At 53.0% G+C, this 10488-nt stretch overlaps 1 protein-coding gene across 1 annotated transcript; it reads right to left on the bottom strand.

Moving 5' to 3' along the window:
- Window positions 1-1795: 1795 nt before the first annotated feature.
- On the bottom strand, window positions 1796-8580 carry CNGA2 (cyclic nucleotide gated channel alpha 2). Its single transcript, XM_009997202.1, has 6 exons — window positions 8537-8580; window positions 7418-7528; window positions 6797-6967; window positions 4379-4489; window positions 3885-3991; window positions 1796-3219 (listed from the first exon to the last, which is right to left on the bottom strand). The coding sequence occupies exons 1-6, from the start codon at window positions 8578-8580 to the stop codon at window positions 1796-1798; spliced, it is 1968 nt and encodes a 655-aa protein (XP_009995504.1).
- Between the last annotated feature and the right edge of the window lie 1908 nt (window positions 8581-10488).

Genomic DNA, 10488 nt, shown 5'->3' with positions numbered 1-10488 from the left:
AAATTGGTTCATTTAACCTTCCCTCCCCCACCAATCCCAAAAAACAAGCAAGGCCATTGTTTTTTAATGGAAAATTCTGCAACAAAAGGAAGAGAGGGAGTCTCGAGGGAAAAGACAGGACAAAGCAAACACCTCCAGTTTTCCACCATGAACCTTTCTGAGTTGATGTACCCATCATCCCAAGGTGCCAATGAGATGCATCATCCCATTATTTTAGCCAAACAATTGGCTGAATTTGACCCAAAACATGAATTCCTTCAAAATTCCCTTCTTCATCAAACCTTCTCCTTCTTGGAAACCAGCCCACCCACAGACCCAGTGGGCAGGAGGTCCCAGGTAGGGATACGTGGGACAGGGCAAGTTGTGTGACAAAAGCTGCATCCCCCAGTCTCAGCACCTGCACAGCATCCTTATTATTCCTGCTTGTGCTGAAGTTGTTGTGGATTGCAGGGTTTTGGTGGCCTATCCTGCCCTGCACCCCTCACCAACAAGCTGATCCCAGCATGGGATCCCACCACAGCCTGGTGCGTGTGGTGGTGCCAGGTTCTCCCCCTTCCACTTGGGTCTCCCTGGCTCTGCCACTCATTTCTCCTACAGGAGGCAACTGACCTGCAAAGCTGCAAAACTCCCCTGAGTACAAGAAAACTTCCCACCTAAGAAAATAAATGGTTTCTGTGCTCTCTGAGCTGCCCATAGCAAAGCCAACACAGGCACAGTTGGGCCCCACTCTGCTTTGTTCCTTAAAAACTTGTCATTTCAGCCAAACCCTTCTTGGCACATCTGGCCTTCACTAGGTGGAGAAGACAGCTATTGTCTTCTGCACATAGCAGAACTGGGGTTGTCAAAGCAGTGAGACTCTCCCTCTGTATTGTACTTGTCATCCAAGACATCCAGAGCCTAAAAGGAAATCAGGCTCAGCAGGAGGGCTTGGGAATGCCATCCCCCAGGAAGGTGTGGGGCTTGGGGTGCCAGGTGCCATCTGACAGCACCAAATACAAAAGAAGGCAACAGAGAGGCAGGCAAGAGGACACCAGCTTACTGCCCTTCCAGCTAGATGTGCAGCCTCAGTATGGGTGGTGGACATGACCTAGGTAGTGACAGTGACCCAGACAAGCCTCCCCATTTGCAGACATGAGGCACAGGTTGAGCTGTCTTGGTTGAGTTTTGATATCCTGCAGGCAAGGAGTCTCTTGGTGCAGACTGGGTGTCTGCAGGCACTGAGTGACCATTCACCTGAAGGGAGTTACAAAGGCTGAACCCAAGACGTGTTTGTAAATATCTTGTTTGTGTTTTAGTCTCTCTTGATTGGGGGCGGTTTTGTTATCTGCCAGGAATGCAGCATCTTCTCCCTCCTTGGTTCCAGTGCAGATGGGGAGGTGGCACATGCCAGGCTCTGCCCACTGTGACTGTGCATCTCCTCAACATACATGGGAGGTCAGCATGTGCAGGTACCCCTCCATGGCCCACATTTTGTTAATGTAGAAGAAGATGTGATGGACATAAACCTTTTGCAGAAGCTGGAAGAAGACAGAGGCATTAGCCATTCTCCTCTTTCTAGTGATCCAAGTCCAAGGCCCCAGATGAAGGCAATGAGAAAAGGGACAGGCTGGAGGACGAGCTGGGACAATCACCTGGTTTGGAGCCATCTCAGGAGCTGCCATCAAGGCAGTGTCAGCAGAAATGCTAAGGATCTGAGAGAAGTCCCTGGCAAGACAACAACAGGACCTGCCTTGTGAACTAGCAACCACTGTCTCAGCACAAGGCCAGACATCACCTTGCTGACCTCTGCACTTCCTCATTGAATCCCACCAGGTAAAGCCTTCTCCTCATCCTCAAACAGACTGTCTGAGCTATCAGAGAAAAAGCCTTCCAGATCCTCTTGCCTCATCTTGGACTCCAGAGCAGTGATGCGCTGCTTGAGCTTCATCTGGGCCTCGTTGTACTCGGTCAGGAGCCGGCCAAGGCGGCTGTGCAGCGTGTCCAGGTTCAAGGCCAGCCTGTCCAGCTTCTCCTCCACACTCAGCTCTTCTGTGCTTGCCTCTGCAGCTGACTCATCCAGCAGCCCTTCCTTGATCAGGATCTCCCGGCCACGCTCCTCCAAGACCTTTTTGGCATCAGGATACTCTGTGACTGCTTCCATAAGATCTTCCTTTGACAGGCAGAAGAGGTCAGAGTAGCCCAAGCTGCGGATGTTGGCTGTGCGCCTGTTGCCCATTTTGCTCCCTTTAATGTTGAGGATGCTGATCTCCCCAAAACAGCATCCTGCAGTGAGCAAAGCATACTGTGTGGTTCCATCATCTGCCACCACAGCCAGCTTCCCCTCCTTGATGATGTACATCTCCTTCCCAATGTCTCCTTTCCGGCAAATGTAATCCCCGGGGCTGAACACCTGAGGGCGAAGCTTCAGCACCAGCTCCACCAGCAAACCTGCCTCACAGTCCTGGAAAATCCTCACCTTCTTCAGTGTCTCCAGGTGAACGTTGATGGCAATCTCTGCCTTTAACTTATCGGGGAGATTCTTGAGGACTTCCCGCTCGTCTACTGCCTTCTTATTGGTCCACAGGTAGTCAAACCACTTGATGACTTTGGTTTCCATGTCTCTGCTCACCTTGCGGAACTGCATGTAGTGCTTGATGGCATCAATTTTTGCCTGGAACTCTGCCCTGGTGGCGTTCATGTTGGATATCATGGACCCCACGTTCCCCACAATGGTGGCAAATATGAGGACACCGATGAGGAAGTCAAAGATCACGAAGAGGTACTCTTCATCACGCACAGGGGGAGGGGTCTCTCCAATGGTAGTCAAAGTCAACGTAGACCAGTAGAGACAGTAGACATATTCCCGGGTCAGATAGCCATACTCAGGGTCTGTGACATTGGGATAGACCCAGGTGTCCTGTCCAAAGCCTATGGCCTTGGAAATGGCATAATAAATACATGCATTCCAGTGGATGATGACCAGGATGTAAAGAACCAAATTGCTGATGCGGAAGATGTTGGGGTGGCTGGTTCTGGTCTCGGTCCTATCGAAGAACTCAAACATGCGGGAGAAACGCAGCAGCCTGTTGAAACGCAGCTCGGGGCAGTGCAGCCCCACAGCAAAGTACCCCAGGTCTGTGGGCAGGATGGAGAGAACATCCAGCTTGAACTGTAAGGTGGGGATGTAGTTATCCCGCAGCTTCTTCGGGTTCTTAACCAGGAGGCCCTGCTCCAAGAAACCTAACAGGGAAGCAATGATAGAATTATCTTGGCTTACGTTCAACTCCTCTGCAGGCTTTGTCAGCCCTTCTGAGAAACATTTTCTGGAATGCCATGCACATGTGTACATATATATACACAGAGGCATCCACCTGATCTTTTGGATAGGTTTTTGTTATCGCTCAAGCCCTTCACCTGGCAAAAGCCACTCGAAGATACCACTTAGGGATTTACTCCATTGCCATGAAGAAATGGGGACTCATAGATTTCCATCCTCCAGATCATGAATTACTGCAGTTCCAACAGAAAACACACAGCCACCTGCCACGTTCCAGGAACATGAAATTCTCCCACTTTTCTGTGTAGATAATTCATTAGCTGACTGATGCAAAATCAGAGATGCAGACCTTCAACTATGCCTGAATACTAATAGTAATGCAGGTGATTTGGTACAATTACTCAAAGGTGAAACTGAAAGCTGGGATGATTAATCTTTCATTTGGAAACTTACTCCATTTCTCAGATCTTTTAATTAGATTCTTTCTCTGCTTCATACCAGAGGGTGCCAAGGTTGATAAAACCCTCCTTCTAATGGAGCTGGAGATTAGGCCTGTCCCTTGCAGCTCCTCTCCCCTTCGAGGGGATGAAACCAAGCAGTCCCAAGCCAGGGTGCTGGCTTTTCTTACCTGTGCGCAGCCGGATCACTGTGTCCCCAAGGTAGATGGTGTCTGAGATGTAGTCCAACACCAGCCAGAGGACAACATAGGTCTTTTGCAGGTCACTGAAGCAAGCCCTGGAGAAAGGTCAGAACAAATCTCTGTACCATCTCCAACTCGGCAACAGAGGTTGGCCCTTCTTGCTCCTCTTCTTCTAGAAATTAAAACCCATTTTTCTGAAAAATCTGCCCTTCCTTGACCTAGGTAAAGCAACATCTTGAAACCACCTCCCAGATGCACCCTGCCAGCTTTACCCTGAAAATATGGGTCTTTCCAGCTGGGACCAGAGGATGGATGCTCTGCCTTTGCACTGCAGAAGTCACAGTGCTAGTAGATGTCCCTGTCCTTTGGGTTCCCATCAGACCCAGCACCACCAGTCTCAGTTGTCTGATCCTGGCTGAGCCACAGCAGCTAAGTGAACAGGAGATCAGAGGAGACAGGGACCCTACAACCTCCCAACTCACCTGGCTACCAGCAAGCACCAGTTATAGAAGACAGGAACTGCAATGACAGCCAGCCAGCGGTAATACCAGTCCCCTGCAGGGTCAACCACAAAGGTCTGCCACTTCTTCTTCCTGGAAGCAGAGAGAAGCCAGAGCTGGCAATGTACAAATAAAGAGCTAAACACAGCAAGTAGAGTTGGAAGGAACCATCCAGGTCACATCCTTCATCCCTTTCAGCAGACTGGCTCAACCATTGCTGCAGCTTCAGTGCCAGGTCTGTAAGCTAAAACCATTCCCAGCAGCGCTGAGCAAAAATGCCCAGCACTATTTCAGCTGCTTTAACCCCCAAAATGGGCTCAGCCATGTACCAGGAGAGGGAACTTGTAGGAATGGAAGGCAGAGCAGGTGACCTCGAGGCCCACGGCAGCCTGGTGACAGAGCCAGAAACAGATGTATGGAAGATGCATCAGAAAACTTCTCATTGCATGACCTTGCTTCTCCCAGATGAGTTATGAATTGATGCCAGACAGATCTTAAGAGAAGGTTAATTACAGCAGGAAGGAGAGTGTGCTGCAGATAAGTGGGAGCACCAGGAAGAAATGCCCAAGGCCCAGAGCAGCAACCCAGGAGGTGGCTGGCATTGCAAGGCTGCCATCACCAGGCTGCTCAAAGCTGCCCACATGCAGTCTGCTCAGTCCTGGGCCCAGCCTTTGAACTGCTCCCAAGTGCTCATCTTGGGACTCTGAGATAAGACGTGTGCTCCAGCCACCACATCTCACTGGAGAAGCCAGGGAAGGGAAACTCTGCAGCTGGGCTGATAGGCTTAGCAGCCTGGTAGGGCAAAACTCTCTCTCCCCCTCTCTTTTCTCCCTCCCTTCCAGCTTTGAACACACAAAACTCACTCCAGTGACAGGAAAAAAACAACCCACTTGCCAACAGATTCCCACCTCACTGCTTCTGACAGCTTCAAAAGCAAAACCTCTGCCTTGAAGTCTCCTAGCCCATGGGGACAGGAGCAAAGCCAGCAGCAGTCCTTCACATTCACTCTGGGTACAGTCACAGATGAGCAGATGGTCCAACCTCCCCATTAAAAGTGCTTGTCTTTTGCTCAAGAAGTGCAACTTAAATGGGTTTGGGTTTTTTGGGGAAAAGGACTTTTTGCTCCCTGGGACACAGCACCAACACATGGATGGCCCTGACCCACCTACAGCCAGCCAGTACGGTTATAACATCCACAAGCACTAATAAAACCAGTAATAGTCTTAATTATATTGATAATTTCAGCTTTAAATCACCAGTGCTGCACACAGCAGGTGGGCAAACTCACTGACATCACACTGATAGCAGGGCCAGGCCTTGGAAAACCAGAGCTCTGGGTTAACCCAGGAAGAGGGAATAATCATCTGCTTCTTCCTGAAACCTGCAACTGTGGAGGATCCCACAGCCATGAACAACAGCTCACATTCAGAGTTACCAGATGTGGCCTCCCCTTACCTGTGGAGTTGAGGACCCAGAAAACAGGAAAAGTTACCACCATCTCCCCAGGAGCCCCCTGGCACTGAGCAGCCCTTTCATGGCACACTCCAGCTCCCTCTGATAATTAACAAGCTCCCCTTAACCTTGCAGGGTAGAATGTTTTTTGCCATGACTAGTAAAGACCCAGATACAAGGCTCAGATATTTTTCTCCTCCAGAAAACAATAATTTTTTTGGTGTTTTAATTACCATGTATAATGGTAGGGACCAGAGTAGTCTGTGAGCTCTGCCCTTTAATTAGCCAGCAGAAGAAAAGACAGGTCATTGCTTTTCACCAGGAGTGTAAGCTGAGGAGATGAAAGGGCTGGATTTGAAAGAGCCTTTTCAGAAAGCTGCTGTCACAGCGTCTGCTCGGGGAGGGGACATGAGCAGTGAATGCAGTCCCTTCATCTCCCTTCATCCTGCAGATGATGAATGAGCCTGGCAAATCCCACGTGTTGGTGCTTGCTGCGCTCCCCTGGCTGGAGACTCTGCATCCCTTGGCTTGTCCCCAGCTCCTCAGAGGCACAAGCTGAATGTGCATCTCTTTGCAGACCCAGGACTGCCTCCAAATGCCAACCCCAGTGCTGAACTGCTCTGGAAACGGGGAGGTCTGGTAGCTGTCACAAGCCAGGCAGTCTGTGTTTCCCAGCAGGGAATGGGCCAGGGCAGAGAAGACCCTATGGATGAGGCACAGACCAGGTCTTTTCCACAAACAACAGGGACAAACTACAAGGTCTTGTTTGCACAACAGCTCAGCAAAGCCAGGCTGGCTGCCAGGACAGAGGCTGGAGATGCCAGGTGACCCTTCCCACCACTGCATCCTACCTCCCCCTTTCCCATCCCCATCCACCTCCATCAGCCATCACTGCTGGGAGACCCCACACTGCATGGCTGATCTCCAGCCACAGGGAAGGGACCTTACTTTTTGTTTTCCTCCTCAGTCTCCTCATCATCTAGGTTGTTGCCAGCACCTGCAGTCACCTTCTGGAGCTCGGGGCCTTGGAAACGCTCCAGGAAGGGGTCTGGCCTTTGTTGCTCCTCGTGCAAGCTCTTGCTGGCCCAGTCCCTCAGCACCAGCACCAGCCGGACTATCCTGGGCAGGGAGAGAGGCAGAGTCAGGAGGTGTGTGTGGAGCAAGGAGAAAGCAGTATCTCAAGAGGAATCAGGCACACTACTGCTAAGAAGAAAACTCTCACAGCTCCCTCTCAAGCCCAAGCATTTCCTTTCTCCTCTCTTCTGGTGACAGTGTAGGACCAAGAACGTATGAGCAAGAGACCCCCACCCTGGCAGAGCACTGCAGCTCCTGCCCCAGTTCTGCTGCCATTTCCACAGGGACAGAAGGAATGTGTGGGCAACTGGGGCAGATGGAGGCTGCCTGCAAGGGAAAGGGGCCCCAGAGGTGATGGAGCCCTCCCACACCCCTCTGCATGGGCACTGGGGCATGCAGAGCATCATTCACAGACACTGGTCCCTGCAACCCTGGAATGCCACACAGCAGGAGGTATCCTGCCCCAAGGAAAGGCCCAGTGACACACACAGGTACCTGGCCAAGGCCTGCCTGCCTTGGACAGCAGAGGCAGCTGGCTGCACCCCTCCATCCTGAGAAGCTCCTCTCTGTAGCTCTGAGGAGGTGTCATCCTGGGTTGAGCAGGTCCTGCAGTGGGGAAAAGGGGGGGTCACAGCCACACTGTGCCATCATGGCACCTGCCCACTGCCAGACAACCTGGAGGCAGCAGGCAGCTAAGGTTTGGCATCACAGCCCTGCCCATGCCAGCTCCCTGCACACCCATTGAGCTGGCCCTTCTCTCTCCTGCCCCACCACTGCCTCCTTCAACCAAACCAGCAACCAGCCTGACCTCCTGGTGCTGAGCCCCATCCCATCTGCATCACCATCCACTCGGGCTTGGGTGGGTGAGCTGTGCAGACCATTCCTCTTGGCCATCATCTTCCATGTGAGAAGACCACAGGCACACACCCTGTCCCAGAGACCTGCAAAGAGCAGAAAACCACCACAAGAACAACCATGCAGGACACATCACGTGGTTTGAACACCAAGATACAGCACAACACAGGGAGAGGATCAAACCCCATGGGATGTGCCCACCCATGTTTTCCACCACCAGCCACTGCTAATGCTGCAGTGAGTCCTGCAGAGCATTTCACCCTCCCCGAGGGATCACACATCTGCCTGTGGCCCAGGAAAGATATTCTTCTCATGTTTCAGGCTCCTCAGTCATCGCCGAGGCAACAGCATCCCCAGCGAGCTGTGCCATAACAAGGAGCCCAGGGCTCCCAGCACCACTGCCTGCCCAAGGACAAGGAAACAGACTCACAAGGGGGTGAGCACGAGGTCGTGCCCTGGTAGGAGATGCTGTCCTGCAGTTGCACAGGGTAGACTTTGTGTGTACAAAGCATTTGCACCCAAGACACTTCCCTCCTTCCCCAGGGCACTGCCAACTGCTCGTGGGCTGCCCAGGAAGCCCCACCACAGAAACCTCCCCTGAGATGGAATTTAAGGGTTGCTGTTTAAAAGGAGCCCTGCTGAGGTTCCTGCTGCTGGACCTGCCATCTGGTTTTAGGGAGCAGCAGAGGAGACCCTGCATTAACACGTGGAGGCTGCTGTGGAGCCCTGAAGTGCAGGATTTCACTGGGGTTTGTTTACCTAAGAAGTCCAAGGTGCCCACAGGGCTTGTTGAGCCCCAGCATCACACGCAGCCCTCGCTGTTGGTACAGATCACAGCAGGCTACAGCACCTCACAGCAACGCAGACTTGCACATGCATGGACACATGGGCACTGCCCAGCCCTACCTAGACCAGGTTTCCCCCCTCTGGCTGCCCCAGCAGCTCCCCTGGGGGCACAGCATCCCCCCAGCCCCCAAAGCACGGGTGAGGGGGGTTCCTGGACACAACCCGAGGGCTGGGGCTCTGCCCGGGGGAAGGGAACCCCTGGCACACCTCAACAGCACACAGAGACATCCACCACTGCACCCCCAGGGACCGTCACACCCGCCCAGGGCACCCACCTCCCCCGGAAGCCGAGAAGCTGCTGAGCAGTCACCACTGTCCACTTACAAGCCTGATGTCCCGCAGAGCCTTCAGCACCCGCCTGCTGGCTGGGGCAGGGGGGCAGGGGAGCTGGGGAGCATCCCTGCCCCGGGAGCCTCCCGGGGCTGCCTCCGGAGCACTCGGGCTTTTAAAACGGGCGTTGAGCTGCAAAGCCGAGCGGACACGTGCGGAGCTGCCTGCAACCCCTGCCCTTCTCCCCGAGGGGCTGGCGAGGTGGCCGGGCAGAGGATGCACACGTGTGTGTGTCTGTGTGTCTCGTCACCAGGGCACACCCATCCCCTGAGCATCCTCGACACCCTGAGCACCGAGGCTCTTCAGAGGAGTTAATAGCAGCGCTTTGTGTTGGGGGGATGAAAGGGGAGGAGGGAAACAGGCTGCTCTGTTTCGCTGCCCACGCTTCCCCTTCTCTCCCTGCCACCTCATCCGTGGCTGGAAGGATCCCAAACACCCCTCAGGACACAGCCTGGCTAGAAAGTGCAGTTATCTCAAGCAGCTCTGGGTCCAGCAGCTCCTGAGGCCCCAGCAAACCTTGGGAAAGGGTCATTGCCCATCCAGGGACAGGGGCAACCAGCAGATCCCCAGCTGGGTTCAGGCCTTGCCACATGAGGGGACACACTGGGATTGTCTCCTGGGCTACCTGCTTCTGCTCCCCTCCCTAGGTAAAAGCCAAGCTGGTGATCATTTCCCTGCTTCACAGGCCATGCCACAGCTGCTGCTACAATGGGAAATTTGCAGAAGTAGCCACATTTTAACACCACACTCCCATCCAGTTACCTCTTCCTATGCCCAGGGAGCAGGAGACCAAATGTGCTGCTCTGGAGTCCTGACAGAGCTGCAGAGTTTGAAGATGATCATGAAATGCTTCCCTCACCAGTTTCTGCCCTGGTACTTCATTCACAAAGCCATTCCAATAACCCATTAGCAAAGAAATGTGCATCCCCCAGGCAGCAAAGAAGAGCTTAACTTTTACTCTCTTCCTCCAGCACCTGGCACCTTGAGGCTGGACTGGTCCCTGCCCTGCATATGGAGTCCATGAGCACCAGCACTGGGAGTCCCTTCACTCTCCAAGGTTTACCTTTTTTCTCCTTCAAAGCCTTACATTGCACTTGTTCTGATCTCACTGAAAACCTGGAGAGCACAGAGCCTGAAGAAACTGAATTCTTGCAGCCTTGGCCAGGGCTGCTGGCAGGACTGGGTGAGCACCCAGCAGTGAGGGATGTGTCACTCTACTCTTGTCTCCACACCATAAACCCCAGCATAGGAGACAGGTCACAGACCAGGAGCACCAACAGTGGCATGTGTCCCCTTCCCCCTTCTGCTTTTGCTCCATGCCCACAGGGGTCATCATAAGCAACATGGAAACTCCAGGAGCTGCTCCCTCACAGCTCCCTCAAGCACCACATTGCACAAGACTTGTTATTTTTCCATCCAGATGACACGTGTGTTTTACACCAGCAGGCCAAACAGCCTGTAGCTCTGGAGAGGTCAGAAATCCAGCACCTGAAGAAAGACGTATGCATGGATAAGGCATCCAGCAACAGCTGGGA

The sequence above is a fragment of the Chaetura pelagica genome, unplaced genomic scaffold, assembly GCF_000747805.2.
Source record: "Chaetura pelagica isolate M959 unplaced genomic scaffold, ChaPel_1.0 scaffold344, whole genome shotgun sequence".
Lineage (NCBI taxonomy): Eukaryota > Metazoa > Chordata > Aves > Apodiformes > Apodidae > Chaetura > Chaetura pelagica.
This window is presented reverse-complemented; position numbering and strand designations above follow the sequence as displayed.

What these genes read in the sequence shown, in the direction of transcription:
- CNGA2 (XM_009997202.1), bottom strand. Translation starts at nt 8,580, where the DNA reads ATGCTGGGGCTCAACAAGCCCTGTGGGCACCTTGGACTTCTTAG. An exon ending in ACTGAGGAGGAAAACAAAAA is followed by an intron (nt 4,490 to 6,796) that starts GTAAGGTCCCTT and finishes CTCTGCTTCCAG; the next exon opens with GAAGAAGAAGTGGCAGACCT. An exon ending in TGGTGCTTGCTGGTAGCCAG is followed by an intron (nt 3,992 to 4,378) that starts GTGAGTTGGGAG and finishes ACCTTTCTCCAG; the next exon opens with GGCTTGCTTCAGTGACCTGC.